Here is a 21,835-nt window from a genome sequence, read left to right as displayed (position 1 = left end):
ACTTAAAAATATACCAGTTTAAAAATGAATAGGATTTCAGTATTAATATTCTGCTTTTATCATTTGATTCAAGTAAAAATGATCAAAAGCACAGTTCAGGAAATACAAGAATTTCAGGTGGGGGTATGGGAAATAATGCCAATACCATAGGTTTTGACTTCAGGTTGTTCAATGGTAAGAGATGAAGTGGGGAGGGATACAGAGATGGTAGTACACAAGATCAGTCACTGGTTATAAACCCTTAAGAACATCCCTTCTTTATTACTTATATGGTGTGAGGGAGGGTGGGCAGTTGTCACACACCCCTTACCTGTGAACTGACTGGAAGCTAATAAACCTAGGGATAATGGCATTTTTATCTTTCTAAATAACCACTATTATTACCAGGTGAGATTTTAAGTTAGGTTATTTGCCTATTAACTAAATATACTATTAAATTAAATAACATTTTAGGAACCTTGCCAAAACCCATCATCAGACCATACTTGGTTGTACAGGGAGCAGAAAAATAAATTGTAACAATTAATATATTAATAAAAACATCCAATTATCTATACAAATGACAGGTAAAATAAATAAGATACTGGCTTACCTGTTAACTGCCTCCTGATTGTCCAATACCTGGATATCCTTTATTCAGTCAAAAGGTACTGTTAATATTTTATTTGTACCTGGGGCTTTTAATTATTAGCAGGCTGTCAAGTGCCTCTTTGTTTTGAAATGTGCCTCGGGTTTATGGTTAGCCAAGCCTCGCCCCAAAAGATTTTCTAAGTTGTTGATTTTTTTTTTTTTTTTTTTTTTTGAGGTTTGTTGTCCCTGTTATATATTCTATATAACATTGTTATATAGAATTATTCTTTAAATGTTGATCTATAGTGTTCTTTTAGTTTGTAATTGAGGCATCAATAAGATTTCCCTATGTAGGTACTTCCATAGCTGCAATATATTTTATAAATCAGTCCTCTAGGATTGTTGTTTGGATGTTTTTCTATCTGTTTCATGGAAGATGATCCTTTAAAAAAAAGTACTGATTCCATATTTCCTTTATGCAAATTTGGTAGGCTCTTAAAATAAATGATTTCAGGACTCGGATGTTTTGTAGAGTGAGGATAGTGCCTGTATCTGTTGGTTTGTTTCTTGTAGACTTCCATGTGTATTTCTTTGGATTTTGTGGTAAGTAAGGTATCCAGGAAAGAAAGGTAGGCTGCTTTTGTTTTCAATTTCATCTGGTGGAAGCTGTTGAGGGCATTGTAAAGTTTTTACAATTCCTCTGTCCCATGCTAATTATATCATCTACATATCTACTTCAGAACTTAGGTTTGCGAGACTATTTTTCTAAATGGATCATGAATATTTCTGCCATGAGTGGAGAAAGGGCATTCCCCATTCTTAGGCTCCTGCAGTTTTTGAGTAGGACTTGTTGAAGGAAACATAGGCTTTTCCTATTAACAGGTCAATGAGCTCTAATATCTCCAAGACTGGTTTCCAAGGTAGATGTAGCTATTTAGGATAAATCCAGATAAATTGTCTACACTGATCTGCACATCTTTTAATCAGGAGATTTAAGCCTTGACTGTTCTTCAAGGTGCACTGGTTTCTAGGGATTATTTGGGAGAATAGCTGTACAAGCCATTTTGAAATATTCTGTCAAGGATGAAGTCTAGTTTATGGTGCTTCTGAGCTGTTGGGTTCAATTTCTTTTGTAACTCCTGTGTAATTTTCTTCTCAAGATGACTGGTATGGCTCATTTTCATTGTACTCTTCGGTATCTATGATGACTGCGGCATTCCCTTTACCTGCTCAGGAAAGCCATCCAGTTGGATGAATTAATTTTTATTCAAGTGAAAATGAATCCATTCATATCTCCTGGAATTACGATATAGGCAAATGAAATTTTGTACTTTTTTGCAACCCTGATACATTCCTTATAGCTGCTAAAAGTTTTTCAATGTTTCTGGAAATGGGGGGGTTAATATTTTCAGCATTCACCACTATGATTTTAGAACATAAAAAGAAGCTCATTAATACAGGTGACCCCCGCTTAACGCTGATCATTCGTTCCGGAAAAACAGAGCGCTAAGTGAATCCGCGATAAGCGAGCGCCGCTTTCCCATAAGGTAACATATGTATTTATGAGCTGCGGTCGGTGCCATAGGATATTTCCTAATGAATAATAAACAGTAATGAAAAGATGCACAAATGTCGGTCAAAATATTTAATATTCAAATATTTGCACATATAAAATATTCTGCATTGCATACGTATAATTATGTGGTAACTACTTGTGTATCAAAAGTAAATTTAAAATTCCAATTAAAATAATGAATTTAATTTAATTGATGAATTTAATCATGACAAATGTGTGGATTTTGAGTTGAACTTTGGCCCTCTTCTAAATAAACTAAAAGGGGTATTAATTTTAAATCCCCCGCAGCGTTACAACCAACAATAAAGTCAACCGATCCTTCGCCGCTTTGAAACCTGGCATGTTTTTTTCTTCTTTCAATATGAAACTTCTTTTAGGCATTCGTTTCCATAAAAGTCCTGCTTCAGCTATGTTAAAAACTTGTTGAGAAGTATAACACATAATACCCCTCTTCAACAATTTTAACAAGTTCTTTTTTGAAAGTTTCGGCTCCTTGATCTGCACTTGCGGCTTCTCCCTGGATTTTAAATCTATTCAACCAGCCCTTACCAGTTTTAAATGGTTCCACATTTTTTTTTTTTTTTTTTTTTAGGCGAGTTTTCTTCAGATCATCATATTGGCTAATCTCTTTCTCTCTCTCTCTTTTTTTAATATTTAACTTAACTGAATTCTGCATTAGAATATTATCTTCAATAAAATTAGTCTTTCCATTTCAATCCTAATAGCCGGCCTAGTCCTAGTTGGTTGCAGTGGAACAGCTATCTTTCCCACTGCAAAAATTAATTCTTTATTTTTTTTATAATTGTTCTTACAGTTAAAGTTGCAAGTCCAAAATTATGGCACACATCCGTTTGTCGTTGACCGGAATCGATTCGCTTCAGAACGTCTAATTTAATTTTCAAATTCAGTCTTTTTCTTACATTTATAGTCTTCGTACTGCGCCCAGACGTTGTTGCATTTTCATTCCTATCAGTCATTATTAGCTCTTCGAAAATGTAACTGCGTTGGTTGAATTAATTACGATACAATGTTCAAGTAAACTTTCCGTTACGCACAATGTCTAATACTCTACTGAGTGATGACTAGACTTCGGATAAATGCATATAATGCAAATATTACAAGCAATATACTTGATCATTTTTTAAAATGTTGATCTCGGAACTACGTAACAAGTCACTGTACTGAAACTAAATTAGCGTGTGAGAAAATTTCATTGAGCGTGGGAAAATTTCTTAAGTCGGCGTGGGAAATGTTTTAATTCTGTTTTGCTATTCATTTTCAAGCTATCGACTCCATCAAATGAAACGATTTCGTTAAATATGCCAAAAATGCAATCTGTAAAAGAGCGTTATAGTGATCTGTGACAGCGTTATAGTCAGATAGGGGTTATAATATAAGAACAGCGTTATAGCGAATCAGCGTAAAGCGAACCGCATTATAACGGGGGCCTGCTGTATGGAGAGTTAAAAAAAAAAAAAAAGGTTAAACTCTAGCAGAAAGAATTGAAAACTGGCATTTCAGAAAGGGAATTACTTATTCAGCTGTGATGGCTAGAGTGAGACAAACTTATGGTTCATCATGCTTTTTGATTAACAGTGTATTAATTTAAGAAAGTGTAAAACATTATTTGCAGTGAGTTTGAATAATATTCCTAAGGCTATTCTAGCATTCTGTTCTAATCAGGTATAATATGGGAGACTGTTGGATGGGTTATTTTGGTAGTACTCTACATGGCTTGTATTGCACTAGGCAAGTCTGTGAAGATGATGCTGTTTGGATGTATGTGAGCCATATTCAATCAACAGCCGGTTTTATGGCACAAAGCTCAGCAGTACAGTTACCATATTCTGTCAGTGTTAGGTGTGACAGGATTGAAGAAGAACCATTGCTACGCCACTTCATTTTCATTCTGTGTAATATTAGTAGTGTGTGTGTGTGTGTGTGTGTGTGTGTGTGTAATTAGGTGTAATTTGGAAATTAGACTTCGCATAAGCAATGCGAAGTAGAAATTATTTTAACCTCACACTTGTGGAGGTGAAGAACAATAGCATTACATTCCAAGGTGGAGCTAAAAGTTTGGGATGTTTTGTATAGGATTTCCAGGTCACATGGTTAAAAATTGTTTTAATTTGACTACATAATATGCAACAAGTTTTGTTGCCTAAGTTGTCGTGGTGGTTTGTAGGCTTCTGCATACAGACTTTGTACTGGTGATGTACATATACTCCTAAACTTAGTTACCTGCTGCGATAACATGTCTAACCACTTCAGAGTGATTCATAATCCAGACAGGTGTCAAATACAAGCATAACAGAGCATTTTGATCAGCTCCACCTGTTGTTGCATATAATACTTTTAATACATTCAGGTATGCTACCAAGAATGTCAATTTTTTTTTTTTTTATCTAGGACCTCTAAGAAATTTAATGCTTGGAACTGCTTGTTCATCTAACTTTAGCTGAATTGGTTACATTTCTGCAAGAAATATATGCCAACAGTTTTATGTGGGTAAAATGGCCAAAAGCAGTCAGTTAAGGCCATTGCTTTTGGCACGTCTTGACATTATTAAGGGTAGTGTCTTTTGTATATGCTCCATTATGGAATTCACCTTAATGGTGAACAAGGTTGCATTAAGAATGTGGTATTCCCTCTTCCTGGAGGAACTACTTGAATAGTGTAGTCTGCAATCAGACTTGAATATCTCTTAGTATTCTCGAACAACATGAAATACCATATGCTTTCTCTATAATGATCAAATGTTCTTTCCCATTTGTGCCAAAAATCTATTGTCGATCAATGTTTTCTGAATATCCACACTATACACTGTATTTTCTGATCTAGATATCACATTAATCTTGTGTTGATCATCTTTTTCATAATTTCCCCAGGCAACTATTTAGTTGCATTTGCTGGATCTTTACTGAAGGTCAGTAAAGGACTATAGCATGCCATTTTTCTGAGAAATCTTTTTTTTTTTTTTTTTTTTTTTTTTGTTCTGCTGTATAAAAGTAGTGATTCTTCAGCTCTTATTGTTCTTATTTGATTTTTAGGAGCATTAGCAACTAAGGCCATATTGCTCCGGTGCAGTGGTCATTCCCTGACCTTTCCGCATGCTCCGTATTTGGTGGTGACGGGCTGGAACCCCGGTCTAATCAAGGAGCGTATGCTACGCACTGCTGCTCCTTCCCACCTGGCTACGGAGGTGCCTGATTCTTCAGCACTGTGTAGGTTAATACTATCTGCACCTTCTACACTTTGGTACTGACATTGTCAAAGGTTGATTACATGGTTTGGAATTTATAATGGAGAGATTGTGCTTCTTGTCATTTTTATAGTCTGTAATAAGACAATCAAAGACAGAGACAAACCTTCAGCAAAGTTTAACCGGGGGGGCTCACATCTGATGAGTATGGGCTTGGCACACCTAGGGTCCTTAGCTGGATATCATCATTCTTCTCTTTCTTGGTCATTCCCTTCTCTCTCTCTCTCTCTCTCTCTGGGTAATTCAGAATTTTTTTTTTTCCTGGTGCAGCACAAGCCTCATGCTTCCTTACACCATATGGGTAATAATAATAATAATAATAATAAAAAAGGTTTGTCTCTATCTTTCATTGTCAGTTAAGAATTGTAGGTTAAATATTCTGATACCTATCATCTTCCTGGTTTTATTCCATATGGTTTTTGGAGCTATTTATTGTTGCAGCAAACAACAAGGGGGGGCTCACATCTGATGAGTATGGGCTTGGCACACCCAGGGTCCTTAGCTGGATATCATCATTCTTCTCTTTCTTGGTCATTCCCTTCTATTTCTCTCTCTCTCTCTCTCTGGGTAATTCAGAATTTTTTTTTTTGCCTGGTGCAGCACAAGCCTCATGCTTTCTTGCACCATATGGGTAATAATAATAAAAAAGGTTTGTCTCTATCTTTCATTGTCAGTTAAGAATTGTAGGTTAAATATTCTGATACCTATCATCTTCCTGGTTTTATTCCATATGGTTTTTGGAGCTATTTATTGTTGCAGCAAACAAGATCTAGGATGCTTTTTCACACTATGAAATTGTCTGTGGTAGGACTTTTAGCATTGTGTAGTTAATACTATCTGGACCTTCTACACTTTGGGTCTAGTGCTCTTTTTACAGAAAGCATTCCTAGTTCCACTATGTTTTCATATTGATGTTATTTGTAGCTTAAATAAAAGTATACGTTATGTATTACCCCAAGAGCTCACATCTGGTGAGCATGGGCTTGGCAAACCCAGGGTACTGAGCTAGATATCATCATTCTTCTCTTTCTTGGTGATTCCTTTCTATTTCTGATTCTCTCTCTCTCTCTCTCTCTCTCTCTCAGGGTAACGTGGGAATTTTTTTTTTTTTTTTGGCTGGCGCAGCATAAGCCTCAGGCTTCCTTGCACCATATGGCTAATCATAATAATAGTATTTGATTACTGAGTGTACGGATACCTGTCAAATTTCTGTTTATTTAATACTGCTAGCTGTTTGATTATTTCTGGGCATAATGATTACTATCTATCATTGGATTTTCATAAACCATCCATTTGAGAATATGGTAGAGAGTTGAAGAATAAATGGAAAGATCTATAACTGTGCTGGAAGCTTCAGTAAGAAACAGCTTTTCTATATGCTGCCTTCTTCTGGCAGTAGTTGAATTTGCCCAGAGAATGATGACAATTTGTCTCCCACAACACAAAAATGAGGTTTGAAACTTGATTGAGGTTTTTCAATCTGTCCTTACTTAGAAATAAATATATGGGGAATTTTGCAATGCCAAAAGTATGCTGCAATGCATACAATTAGTCTCTAGGTTTGTTCTTAATGGCATTACCTGACTTCCACTTCTCTATGTGCACTGCTGTCAAATTTTCTTTTTGGTGTGTGTGTGTGGTTTCAGTAAGTTTATTGCAGGCAGATGCACATAGGGCCATAAGAGGTAAACTGCAGCCATTATCAATCCACTGCAGGATGGAAGCCTCAATGATTCATGTCGAGGGAAGTGAACCATAATATGCCACATTGGTCCAGTGCAGGTAGGCAGATCGACCATATTTAGCAGTCATAGGCTTGAACCCTAGTCTACTCGAAGAGTGTGTGCTACTGCACTTCCGCTCCCAACGCTCTGCTATGGAGACCGCTCATACTATGATATTAAATCTCATACAGCTTCAATATCATTGTGGAAACCTCAAAAGTTCCAGTGAATTAAGGCATCTATTGTGTTGGTTTATGCTCTTTTTCCATAGAGCTGTTTTTTTTTTGCCTTTAATCTTTCCTTTTTGGAAAAATATGGTCTGCCACTATTGTCTATGGCTTCTTCTACAAAAGTTTCTAAGATGGAATCTACTGATTGATTTTCACTAGATATAGGATGCTCATTTATGTTTCTTCATGTAGTTGATTTCTGCAGTACAAGTGGCATATATATTCTGAAATTAGCATTAGCATTGGCATATGATGCAAGAAAGCAAGCTTATTCAGCATCAGCCAAAAAAAAAAAAAAAAAAGACACACACCACTCCCATTTCACCCTTCCGTTCGTTCGAAATACCTGTCCAGTTGAGCTTTAAATTTGTTTAGGCTATCAACTTCAACAACAAATGGAAGTCGGTTCCACCAACCAACCACCCGCTGGCCAAAGGCAAATTTCCGCACGTCTATCCGACATCCGTCCTTCCTCAATTTGAATTTATGCCCTCTGAGGTGATTATTCTGAGCAAGATGAAGAATCCCATTGGCATTGAGCATGCTCAAACCATTCAAAGCCTTATACACCTCTATCAGATCACCTCGCCGGTGCCTAGTCTCCAGACTCTGTAATTTGCAAAACTTAAGCCTTTCTTCGTAAGAGCAACCCTTTGTTCCATTCACTAATCTTGTTGCCCTTCTCTGTACCCGTTACAGCAGCTCTGCATCCTTCTTGAAATGAGGCCTCCAGACCTGTATACAGTACTCAAGATGTGGCCTAACCATTGCCTTATACAAGGGAATAATCACCTCCTTATCCCTGCTAGAAAAATTCCTGTATATCATTGACAAGACACCATGAGCTACTCTTGCAGCTCGTCTGCACTGCTCAGAGAACTTCATATCTGCCTGCACAATTACCCCCAGGTCCTTTCCATTCTCCACCACTGTCAGTGTAGTACTGCAGTGTTGATACGTTGCTCTGGGGGTTACTGTTTCCCATATGTAGTAATTTACATTTGTCAAAGTTAAATTTCATTTGCCACCTCTCAGCCCATCTGTTCAACCTTTCCAGATCCTGTTGCAGCAGCATAGCGTCAGTAGTGTCCTTAACAACCCTGCCAACCTTTGTATCATCTGCAAACTTGGACATAAAACTTGATATCCCATCATCAATATCATTCATAAACACCGAAAACAACAACGGACCCAACACTGAACCCTGAGGAACTCCACTAATAACATTAGTCCACGTTGAGCAGTGTCCATTGATTACCACTCTGTCTTCTGCCACTCAACCATCCCCTTATCCATAGCAGCAATTTGCCTCCAATGCCACACTGCTCCAATTTGTGCAGCAGGCTTCGATGTGCAACAGTATCAAAAGCCTTTCTAAGATCCAAATATATAATATCAAAGTTATTCCCTGCATCCAGTTCTTTTGTGACTACATCATAGCATCCAATCAAATTGGTCAGGCAAGACCTGCCCTTAACAAAACCATGCTGCGTCTGAGCTATAACTGAATTCTTGTCTAGATGATCCTGCAGTGCTTCTTTAACCAGTGCCTCCATTAATTTACCTGGAACAGAAGTTAAACTAACAGGTCTATAATTACTTGTGTCAGCCTTTGATCCTCCTTTGTGAATTGGGGTTACATTTGCACATCTCCAGTCTATGGGTACCTCCCCTGAGTCCAAAGAAGCTCTCATAATTATGGCTAGGAGTTTGCTTACTTCCTTTGCTGCCTCCTTTAATATAACTGGATAGATCCCATCCACCCCAGGTGCCTTTTTTATGTTTATCCTCAACAATCTCTCCTCCACTTTCCTCTCAGTTATTACAAAATCATCCAGCTCACTGCCAATGTTTACTTTACCTGCATCATTCTCCTTCCTGAATAACTCCTCATGCGTGAATGTAGATGCAAAATACTCGTTTAGATTGTTAGCCACCTGAGCAGGATCCTCAACTGTTGAACCATCAATATCCAGTGGACCAATCTGATTCATCCCTTTCCTTCTTGAGTTTAAATATGTAAAGAACTCTTTTCTGTTTTTCTTTGCATCCTTTGCCAAGGATTTTTCGTAGTCTGCCTTTGCCTGCCTAATCTCCTTTGTGACTTGGTTACAGACCAACTTATATCTATCATAGGCTTCCATGTCACCCATTAATTTGTATGTATCCCATGCATTTTTCTTCTCTGCCACATGTCTCATTAGTTCATCTGACAACCATTTAGGCCTAAACCTTGAACAATATTTCTTAGTTGGTATGTAAAGCCTGGTAGCCTCCAAGATTAGTTCCTTGAATGCTTCCCATTTTGAGTTTGCTGTTGGTAACATCATCAGTTGGTCCCACTGTATAGAATTTAAATACTGTCTCAGACCATCATAGTCGCCTTTACGAAAAGAAAAACCCTTCCCTTTACCTCTGATGGTAGTTACCTCCTTGAGTAAATCCCACTTCAACACACTGTGATCACTGCCACCTAGTGGTTCATTTATCTGCAGATTCTTAATGCATGAAGAATCACTACTGATAATCAGATCAAGAGTATTGCTCCCTCTTGTTGCCTCACGAACATGCTGATGTAGAAAACAATCATCCAATAAATCCACAAAAGACTTGCTAGTGTGCGAGTGACCAACCGACAAATTCCAGTCAATATGTGGGAAATTAAAATCCCCCATTATAAGACTCTCTGATTTACTGGCCCACTCTATTTCCCTGTACAATATCTTATTATACTCATCAGAGTCATTAGGCCTATAGCACACTCCTACTCTCAATTTTGATTTCCCTATGCTTATGTCACACCAAACTGACTCGACACTGCCCTGTCCATCGATGTCGACTGGCTTCACTTCCTTGGACTTTGTGTTTCTTAGCTAATAGCATAACCCCTCCTCCCCTCCTGTCCTGTCTATCATTTCTATACACATTGTATTCCCCAAATTCCAGTTCCGCAATACTTATATCTGTGTGACACCACGTCTCTGATATCCCAACAATATCTGCCTTTGATGTTTTGAGCAATACCTCAAATTCATCAAATTTATTTACCAAACTCCTAGCATTGGTGTACACGCAGGTATACATGCACCTGTTTCTATTCTTAGCTACCCTAACACAACCCATGTGTTTACTTGTACCGCAATGACTCCCAGCAGTCTCTGAAATATCCTGCATCTTGTTTTTCAGGCTTCTGCTCATTTCAATAGAAGCAGTGCAAGAATCACTTCCACCTCTGCCAGTGGTACTGTTAATCTATTAGTCCTTGTATCCCCCCCAAACTAACAGTTTTCCGACCCACCTAACACTGCCTCGACAGCATCAGCAAAATTTCTTGCACCCTTTCTATTTAAGTGTATCCCATCCCTGTAGAAGCAATCTCTCCTGTTAACAAGTACAGAAAAAAACAGATTTGTTTGGTGGAATGGTAACATCTGTGTGTATTGTTTTAGGGTTGAATATAAGAAACTTTATTTGTGCATATAGATGCATGCTTTGTGGTAGCTAATTCCTTGGCATGTCGTTTTTTGAATGCATATACTTCTGATATTTGAAATAGTAAATTAGAATGTAAGGTCTGATTTGGCAGATGTCAGTAGATTCAAAGTGTGTGATATTACTGTTCTAGTAGGAGTAACCATGCCCTCTCTTCTAATGGTTTATCTGTTACACTTGTGACTCCTTGGTTATCATCCCATTTGCTGATCTGGAGAAGGGCAGCCATCCAAGGCTTTCAAAAACTCTTTTGCCAATTCAATAAGTAAGTCTTCAGATTTCTAGCCATTTCACTAGGCACTTCTGTTAGGAAATGTGACAGATTTCCTATAGTTTGATCCATCCATTGAGTGAATAATTAAAAACATTGTGCTATTAGTGGGCACATATTGGTTTTTAACCTTTTTGCCATTTTGTTCTAGTTTCTTCCATAGAATGCTGTGTCCATAGAATCAGCTGCCTGAAGTTTTTGTCAGTTGCTCCTTTCAGCCCTAGCAGTGAGAGCTTTTCCTCCTGAGTTTCTGGGGACTCTTCTTAGTTCTTTTAAGAAAGTAGAGTTATTTAAAAGAAAATATTTATAACTGGAGGAGAAACACATTATAAATTCATAGTGATTTCTTGGAACCTGGGGTTAGTCAATTCATGTGCAAAGGGGAAAAAAATGGATATGGCTTTTCTCTGCATTATCTATATTTTATTAGAAGTATTCTCAAGTCACCAGTAAAATTAAAGTTTTTGAGTTTAAAGACTAGTGTGTCATTATAAAAGAAAATTAGAATGTTTATTCTAAGGAGAGCAGAAAATAAGATTTGCCAATGATAAGTATGTTGTTCACAGTATAATAAAAAATTTGCAAAAGTGCTCTTTCCATAGATAGGAATGTTTTTCTTGTGCAAATGGGTTATTTTAGAAATGGTCTCTGATAATATCTTTAAAGAATAGAGGAGTCAGTTGAATCTAAAGGAAGCTTTTGAGCAAAGTATTCAAGTCGTCCACTATTTTTGGAGGAACTATATAAAAAATAACATTGTGGAAGGACGAAAAATTTTGAAAGTCAACTGCATAAGAAACATTACTGTTTTCTTCTGAACAAGAATATTTCAGAGAATTACAGTTTATGGATTTCAAATTAACATCTCCCTCCAACATATTCAATTGTGCATGTGTTTATTATATGACTTAAGTACAGTTTATGGATTTCAAATTAACATCTCTCTCCAACATATTCAATTGTGCATGTATTTGAGTTAAGTTCCATTCAGATGACGTGAATAATTTATTTCAAATCTCCTCTTTTGATGCTCTAGTCAGAGCTCTTGGGCTTGCTATTTAATAATATCACTGTTATGGCAAGAGAATAGTATATTGAAATACCAAATGCGAGACAAGAGAAACACCAGCTAGACCAGATTACTATTGACCAGCAGATGAAGTAAGTCATTCTTCATATGACAGTTCAATAATAAATTTCAAGGCCTGCTGTGAATAAAATGCTTTTTGTAACCTTATCAGGGAAGAGTTAAGCATGACTGAAAGACTATTAAACAATTCCTTTTTATTCTTGGTGGGCACAATGGAAATGTCAACTAACATTTTACAAAACTTCAAAAATGGCAATACAGTCGGTCCTCGTATAGCACGACAGTTGTGTTCCTAGAAACCCTCGTGCAATATAAACAACAGGCCCTATGGGAAAAATAGGGTTAGGTGCCGACCACCCAAGATTGAACACACATTTGTAACCAAAACATTACCAAACACAATAAATAATCGTAATAAAATACTTTTGTATTTTATTACGATTTTTATTTATGGCCAAAATCACACCGGCCTCTGGCCCACCGGGGAAAACCCCGGTGGGCCAGAGGCCAGTGTGATTTTGGCCATAAACCATAGTATGAGGCCACTATAAATTTTCCTGGGTAAGAGGTTTTGACCCAGTCCACCTCTGTTTGATATTGCTTTTCTTTTTCTCTCTGAATCTGCAGTGTCTTCACCAGGACGCTTCCTTTTCACACGTTTTAAGTATTTTACTCATTTTTAGGGAATAAAGCACAATTACAAAACGAGGAGACACGCTTGATATGCATAAACAAAGCTGCGTGCGTGTAGCAACTGAATAAACAACACCGTAAAGGCAGAGATACACTATTAACACCTCACATTTTACTAAAGCACAGTTCCAGGGGTTACTACCATAAAACAATAAAAACAATTTCCACTTGCATTTCTGCTAGTGGAATCTGTTATAAACTGGTAGTAAACTCGATCTAATTGCATTTGCGATTATACCGATAGCTGGAATTGTGTGGGTTTTTACGTTATTATGGTGAAATGTGTTTCCCCTTCACTGATATAAAAAACAAATACATTTTCAAAATCTTCTCTTCATTCCTATCGTGTTGCGTTCGGTTGGAGTGATTCTGCATTCGACTGCCATTTCTTGTAAACACAAAGGTGAATCGTGCATAAGCAAATTCGGTTCGTGTTATATAACATATTGTTTCCTATTTATAAATCATGTATGATCGAATTCGTGCAGTGTAAACATGTGTTATATGAGGACTGACTGTACTCTGTAAACATGCTAAACCATTTTTACATTAGTATATTAAACCATGAATGTGAATAAAATAAACCTAATTATAACAAAAAAAAAAAAAAAAAACACATCAAATCCTGAAAACTGACAATTATTAAAATTATAATGTCAGTTTCGGGGTTAGATTTTTGTTAGGTTTATTTCAAATTTGTGTAATTTATGATATTTCTCTGTAAAGATGCTTTAGTATGGGTTTTCAACTGATCCCCCACCCCCTTTCAATGTCAGTTGATGATTTCTATTCCACCTAGAATAAAAATGGTTGTGCCAGGTCAGTTATAAAAAGGAGTTGAAGTATTAAACAAGTAAGTCTCAGTCTCTTCATGGACACAAACAGCCATATGAAGAGTGGCTTTTCTATTCATATGACAGTGAATAGTAATCCAGTAGTAGCCCGGTGTCCCCTAGTGAGTCTCATATTTGGTATTTCAATACAATACTTACTGTGTTTCATTTGGGGTTGTTATAATTTACTATAACAACACATAGTAGTAAGTGGTAGTGATAAAGAAATCTTATATGCTTTAGGAAAAAAAAACAACCATTGTAATGCACTTCAATGTCCAATCAACTATAATTTGTAGTCCATTGGTCAGAAAAAGAATATGCTAAACACTAGTCAAAAGAAATGATTTTTTTTTTTTTTTTTTTTAAATAGGTTATCACAATTGAATATAAACAGTCAAACCTCCCAAAACTTGGCAACCTGGAGAAAATTACAAAACTGGCTTCAAGAAGTACTCTTCTTCCAGACATCTGGAGGAAGAGTACTTCATTAGCAGGTTGGGAGTGGGGTGCATTTTTTGAATTTGCTATTAAAAAATGACACTCTTAAGAAGAAAATGGCTAAACTGGATTTCCAATTCATGACAAAAAGTAAATTTGAGTGTGTGTTTATTTTAGCATTTTACAAGTGTGTCCACACTTGTTTGTTATTGTTATTTGGTTTTTTTTTTAGGAGCATTAGCAACTAAGGCCATATTGCTCCGGAAATATGCGGTGGTCATTCCCTTGATCTTTCCGCATCTTCCGTATTTGGTGATGACAGGCTTGAACCCCGGTCTAATCAAGAAGCGTGTGCTATGCACTGCTGCTCCTTCCCACCTGGCTACGGAGGCGCCGTCCACACTTGTAAAATGCTATGGTCACATGAACCATTTTAGCATATTACAAAAATATACACTTTATACATCCTCCCACCCAACAGAGTTATGAGAAAGGGAGCACTGCTCAAGAGTTCTAATAAATTTCAGGGCCTGCTGGAACAAGTAAATATGAGCAGGTGCAGGTACATCAGTGAGAGGAGAGAGTAAATAAATTTGAAGTGCTGGTCAAGTCGTCAAATACAGACATTGTGGGGTGTACATAGTGTATAGTGTTGCTTGTCAAGTAGCATTGGGAATCTCCACGTTTGTATACTTTGTGTCACAATAAAACTCGATAAAGGCCGGAATAGCCTAAATTTTAGTTGACCTGTTGCTGTTCTGTCTCCTGTGGGACTCCAGTTGCCTGCCCACTGCACCCGAGCTCAAGAGAGGAGGGAGAAAAAAAGTGAAGAATGATAGGAAGATTTTCCACCTAGAAATGGGAAGTTAAAGGGATAGAGGGACACATCCTGTCAAGGGAGCCCACCTTCCATGGGTGGGGAAACTGTTAGGAGCAGAAAAAGTGTGTGGTGGTAGAGACCACTAGGTGATTGCACTATGGATGCACAGTGCCTCCCTGTATGAAATCCCAGACCATGCCTCAAAGGAGGGATGAAGCACGGCAAGGGGGTTTCCTGATAGGATGCACCCACTATGGTCCGATTTGGAGGAGCCTGCCAGAACATCACATACTCTAAATGTACTCAGCCCATTTGTACACCTGTCATACATAGGTTAGGTTACATGAGTGCCCTTTTTTTGCATGTATTCTATCTAGAGACAGAACAACTCTCACTCACACGTTTGCCTTCTTATAGTCATCATCATATAGGAACAGGACACAGGTGCCACCTAAATAAGACAATCACTTTTTTTTTTTATACTAACCACAAACATTCACTCATCTTAACCAGCAAATGGCTAATATATTAATTTTTTTATGTATATATATATATATATATATATATATATATATATTCAGGATACATTTAACACTTATGGGACCCATGCAGTCACCATTTTCACACACTCAATATAATACCCTGAATGTATTAGCACACTCGTGCTAATATATACCTGCATACCCACATTCTCACAGACACTTTACTACTTTTATACCTAACTGCACTTATATCAATCATTTTTAATTTGAAGTTATTATGAAAAGTATTATGAAAACTAATTAATAATTCACAAGAAATTATCACAATTATACTCATGCATCAATGTGCACATATATTTTGATCAGTAATAAACGTAAAATTTATACACATCTCACTGTGTGGAAAACAAATTCTAATAGGCCAGTCTCATTTATGTTTGTGTACTTCAGTTAGAGTTACAATCAGGCACTACTTATCTATGTTGGGGTCACAGTCTGGGTAATCATAGCATGGTTGCTTCTCTTGGTCTCAATTTTTTGAGCCAGATGGCCATGTAATGTATCTCATCAGAGATGAGCAATTGCTCACCTCTGTGGTTTATAGGTTCAACCTTTGACTTAAGTCTATGTGTGTAGGACTGGTGATTGGGGCAGTCACATAAGACATGGGACCCCAATCCTTATCTCCACAAGTACATTTAGGATCATGGGTGAGACCCAGTGGCATCACTTTGCATTCAGGGAATGCAAAAAGATGTGGCATAGAATCCTGGGGCAAACCAGGGTTACTTGAGCAGAAATTTCCTAGTGATTTCCTTTACTCGGCCATTGCTGGTGGTGTGGTTGATGTCAGCTATATCTATTTAATCCCTAGGATGATAGTTGGGAGTGAGTCTAGAGTTGAGGCATCTTTTAATTATTTCTAAGTGCAATTGGAGTGCCCCTGCCAGGACCTGCAGAGCTGCATGATGTGTAGGAGTATAACTTTCTTTTATTCTTGTCTCTAAAATATCATATGCCTACACAATAGCTAATAAATGGGAGGAAGATTGCCTTATAAATAAGAGAAAGTGTCTTCCTTTTTATAGCCCAATCAGCATAGCTCTTTTTAGCAATCAGTTCCTAACTTTTTTTTTTTTTTAACTAAGTACAATGTCATTGTCCTATGCACCTGCATGCAGTCTCCAGGGTTTCCCCATTCACTGCTGTGTGTAGAGAAAGGACATACAGGATAGGAGGGGGTTATGCTCTTAGTTAAGAAGCACAAAATCTAAGGTATGCAATGTTGAGATAGGTTGGTGTGACATAAGCACTGGGAAAGCAAAAATGAGAGTAGGAGTGTGTTATAGGCATAATGACTGAGTACAGTGAACAACTGTATAGAGCAGGGGTCAACAACCTTCAGCTCATGAGCCGCATGTAACTGTGGCTCTAACTTTTAGCCTACATGAAGCAAAGTTTGAAATGGAGTTAGGGGACTTAAAAATCAAGGACATGTGGAGTGCAAGACTAAAATGCCTTAAAACTGAAATTGAGGATTTGAAGAGGCAAAAGGCTGCCCTTGCAATTCTACATAAATGGATACCAATAGATGAGTTGAAAAAGCAAGACCAAATTGTGTCTGATGCGTGGTGTAACTTCTTACTGGACATGTATATAAATTTGAAAATATTTGCGTTTGGACTTCTCAGTTTTTGGTTCGACAAATTTCTGCAGGCAAATATTTTCGATCAAGAAACCGTCTGTACAATGCGAGTCTCTCAGCATGCTTAAAGATGAAAATTACGGCATACTTCCTGATGTTGAGAGACTTGCTCAAGAAGTTCAGCAGCAAAAGTCACATTAATTAGAAATATTATTATTAAAACACCTTCCCACTCTATTCCATTTCTTAAAAAACTCCACCCCGCCTCCCCTAGCTTGAGCTGAAGTGCAGCTCTTCAGATTCTCTCTCTCTCTCTCTCTCTCTTTTAATAAGATCAAAAATGGCTCTTCACTCTTCGGATTCTTCTTTTTTTTTTTTTTTTTTTAATAAGATCAGAAATGGCTCTTCACTCAAAAAGGTTGCCGACTCCTGGTATAGAGAAATAGAGTAGGCCAGTAAACTAGAGTGTCTTATAATAGGGAATTTTAACTTTCCCAGTATTGACTGGAACTTCAGATGATCACTCGCACACACTGGGCAAGACTCTTGTGGATTTATTGGATGACTTCTCTACAGCAACAAGAGAGAGCAATATTTTTGAGCTGAATATCAGCAGTGTTTCTTCATGTATTAAGAATCTGCAGATAAAAGAACCACTAGGTTCTTTTATCTGCAGTTGTTGCTGTTGATCACAAGGTATTGGTGTGGGATTTACTTAAAGATGTAACTACCATCAAGGGTAAAGGGAAGGTTTTCGCTTTTGTAAAGGTGACTAAATGAGAAGCATTCAAGGAAATAATCACAGAAGCTACTTGGATTTTCATACAAACTAAGAAATACTGTTCAGGACTTTACCTAAATGGATGTCAAATGAACTAATGAGACTCATTACAGATAAGAAAACTGCATGGGATACAGAAGCCTATGATATTTGACAGTATGAACCAGAGCTGTAATACTCAATATGTTCTACGTTGATATCAATATAACATCGGTGTGTAGATACACCATAGACAACTCTTAAAAGACTACAAAGTAGTTGTTGTAGGCATCATTTGCTCTTTCTCATATTGTGCTCTGCCTTCACGACGAGTTGCCATGATATTGCACTACCTCGAATAAGTAAAACTCTTCACTAATAGAGAAGACTATTGTTACTTATTCTCAGTGAGTACCACCACCCAGACATGTTTCAAGGCTATTGGCCTATCATCGGTGGGTGGGCAGGTACCCTGGTATTGCAGACATGACGACCCAGTTGTGAAGATAATCACACAATATGAGAGATGCCAAAAGGTGTATATCACAATATTTAAAATAACTAAATGCACAAGGCATAATACATTAAGAGTTTAATATCTATATATCGATGGTTCTGCTCAGGTTGCAGACAAACTGAATAAGTATTTTTCATCTACATTTACACATGAGGAATTCTTTAGGGAAGTGGAGGCCAGAAGTTTATCAAACTCTAACAGGGAGCTAAATGATTTTGTAATAACTGGAAGTTAAGTGGAAGAGAAACTGTTGAAGTTAAACATAAGAAAGGCACCTGAGGTGAACTGGGACTATCCAATTATATTGAGGGAGGCATAATTAGCATTAGTAGAGGCATTTGATGCAAGAAAGCAAGCTTATGCAGCATCAGCCAAAAAAAAAAAAAAGAAAAAAAACCACTTCACCCCTCTGTTTGTTCAAAATACCTGTCCAGCTGAGCCTTAAACTTATTTAGGCTATCAACTTCCACGACAAGGGATGGAAGTCTGTTCCACCAACCAACCACCCGCTGGCTAAAGGCAAATTTCCACACGTCTATCCTACATCTGTCTTTCCTCAGTTTGAATTTATGCCCTCTCAGGTGATTATTCTGAGCAAGAGGAAGAATCCCATCAGCTCAAACCATTCAAGGCTTTATACACCACTATCAGATCACCTCGCTGGTGCCTAGTCTCCAGACACTGTAATTTGCAAAACTTAAGCCTTTCTTCGTAAGAGCACCCCTTTGTTCCATTCACTAATCTTGTTGCCCTTCTCTGTACTCGTTCCAGCAGCTCTACATCATCCTTGAAATGAGGCCTCCAGACCTGTATACAGTACTCTAGGTGTGGCCCGACCATTGCCTTATACAAGGGAATAATCACCTCCTTATTCCTGCTAGAAAAATTCCTATATATCATTGACAATACACCATGAGCTACTCTTGCAGCCCGTCTGCACTGCTCAGAGAACTTCATATCTGCCTGCACAACCACCCCCAGGTCCCTTTCATTCTCTACCACTGTCAGTGTAGTACCACAGAGTTGATATGTTGCTCTGGGGTTGCTGTTTCCCATATGTAGTACTTTACATTTGTCAATGTTAAACTTCATTTGCCACCTCTCAGCCCATCTGCTCAACCTTTCATTATGAGAGCATCCTTGGAGTAGGGGGAATCCAAGGGAGACACAAATAATTAAGATCTGTTAGCTTGATGTCTATTCGAAGGAAAATAATGAAATCAATAGTTAAAGAAGTAGTACAGTAATAATTTGATGCAGTCAAAAAAACTGGATGCAAAAAATAATTTTTATATCATATACTTGGATTTTGGGAAAGCTTTTGACACTGTTACACATAAAAGACTGCTGTACAAATTAAAGAAGTGTGGCATTAAGAGAAAGTTGTTGTGTGATAAAGGGTTGGTGAACACTACTCTTCATGGAGTCCCAAAGGGTTCAGTGCTGGGATCACTGTTGTATGTTGATGAAGGTATATCAGGCTTAATGTCAGTATATTATTGCAATAAAAGCTAGAAAAATTAGGTAGACGGGCTGAGAAATGACAACTGAAGTTTGGCAAATGAAAAATACTGCATATGGGTTTCAGCAATTCCAGAGTAACGTACCAACTGTGTGGTACTACGCTCGGTAGTGGAAAATGAAGAAGACCTGGGAGTAATTATGCAGAGCATACAGGCTGCCAGGACAGCTCATGGGGTTTGTCAATGATATAAACAAATAAGGAAGTGATTATTCCATTGTATAAGGCAATGGTCAGGCTACATTTTAGAAAGGATGTAGAGCTTCTGGGAAGGGTAGAGAGAAGGGCAATGAGACTGGTGAGGAAGGCTTCAGTTCTGCAAACTGCAGCATCTGGAAATTAGGCACCTGCAAGGTGATCAGATTGAGCAAGCACAATGCTGATGGGATTCTTTCTCAGACTACACATCTGAGGAAGGATGTTTTCTAGAACAAACTTCCATCTGTTGTAGTGGATAGCCTGAATAAATTCAAGGAAGAACTAGACAAACTATTGGAGGGGATGAATAAGTGAAATGGGAAGTTTTTTTTTGGCTGATGCTGTATAAGCTTGCTTTCTTGCCACTAATAATAAATGAAGTTTACTTAATTATTTATAAAACTTTATGGACTGTTGGTTTTAGCTGCACATTGCATGGTAGCACTCCTTAGCAATGTTGTTTTCAGTTTACCTACTATGCATTCTTCTAAAAGATGAAAGATTAACTTTATCAAACTTTTTTTTTCAAGATCAAATACTTAATGATTTTATTCCCATGACTTTTCTAGAATCTTAGTATGAATATTTTATCCTGGCATCCTCTGCATGGCCATAAACATTCAAAAATCCTTCTCACTCTCTTCTCTAAAATGCAGTTAATCTATAAATAGTACCTCCTTTTTTTCCCCGTAGCACAGTGTTACTATCCTTTCTGTATAAATAGGATATTACCAAAGTTGGCCTTTACTTAGGTAACTAAGTAAAATCTATAGCGAATATGTGATTAGGGCTGACAAACCGTTTAACCTCATCTTACTATAAAAATGAAGGGATTATTGGAATCAAATGTGCTTTTAAAATGCAATTTAGAAGTTATAACAAATTGTGTATGCACAAGTTGCTTTTGTTTCTCTTTCACTGATTGCTTCTTACAGCACATGGAGGTGACATGCTATAGGAAGTTTCGAAAGATCTTATAAGCAAGGTTATATGCAATAGTAGTTTATTGAAGTAAAACTCATTAAGTATTTGATCTGATTTTATTATTTAATACAATTTGGACTGTTTCTTACTAGGTACTTCTTTAACGAGAGTTAAAAGAAGTAACACTTCCCAGCACTTTTAAATTATTATCAATAATTTCCAACTTACTTGTTTACAATATTGATACATTGATCCTTCCACATCCACACTTACAGCACTAGTGCACTCATCTAGGATGGCAAATTGTGGCTTGCAATAAAACAGTCGAGCCATCTGTGAAAACAATCAATTTTATAAATCATCATTTAAATACTAAAACAACATTATACATGTTGAAGGGATAGCTGAAATCTGCAACGACTAATGCTGAAGAGGTGCCACCTGCATATGAGCAAATATAAGTAAATGAGCAGTGGCCTACATTACCCAATGGAAGCACAGTCTCCTGCTTAAAATATGGAGCAACAGCTGCCAGAAACAAACTAGGAAACTCCACTTCACTTATCTCAATGCACAAATGCAGACACCCACCAAAGTGACCACTTATTCAAAAGGCTCTGTATCAAATAACGATTTATAAATTTAAAACACTATCAATGCGGTATAATAGTGTTCTAAACCATTATTTAAACACTAACTTTTATTTTCAACTTCAAGTGAACTGAGATACAGCATCCACTGCATTTTCTTTCTCCTCTTTATAATAGCATTCTTCAATATAGTTA

The 21,835-nt window shown here is 37.3% G+C and overlaps 1 protein-coding gene across 1 annotated transcript in view; it reads right to left on the bottom strand.

The window, feature by feature from the left end:
• The window catches only part of Abcd3 (ATP binding cassette subfamily D member Pmp70), a 461,674-nt gene that overhangs the window by 10,096 nt on the left and 429,743 nt on the right, over positions 1–21,835 (bottom strand). Inside the window, exon 24 of the mRNA XM_090386468.1 lies at positions 21,279–21,383. Coding sequence (XP_090242594.1) covers positions 21,279–21,383 — 105 coding nt within the window. The remainder of the gene's footprint in view (positions 1–21,278; positions 21,384–21,835) is intronic.

This window comes from Mastigoproctus giganteus, chromosome 12 (assembly GCF_048544385.1).
Source record: "Mastigoproctus giganteus isolate SK-2022 chromosome 12, ASM4854438v1, whole genome shotgun sequence".
NCBI classification, from domain to species: domain Eukaryota; kingdom Metazoa; phylum Arthropoda; class Arachnida; order Uropygi; family Thelyphonidae; genus Mastigoproctus; species Mastigoproctus giganteus.
Note: the sequence above shows the minus strand (reverse complement) of the source record. Positions and strands in the feature narration are given on the sequence as shown.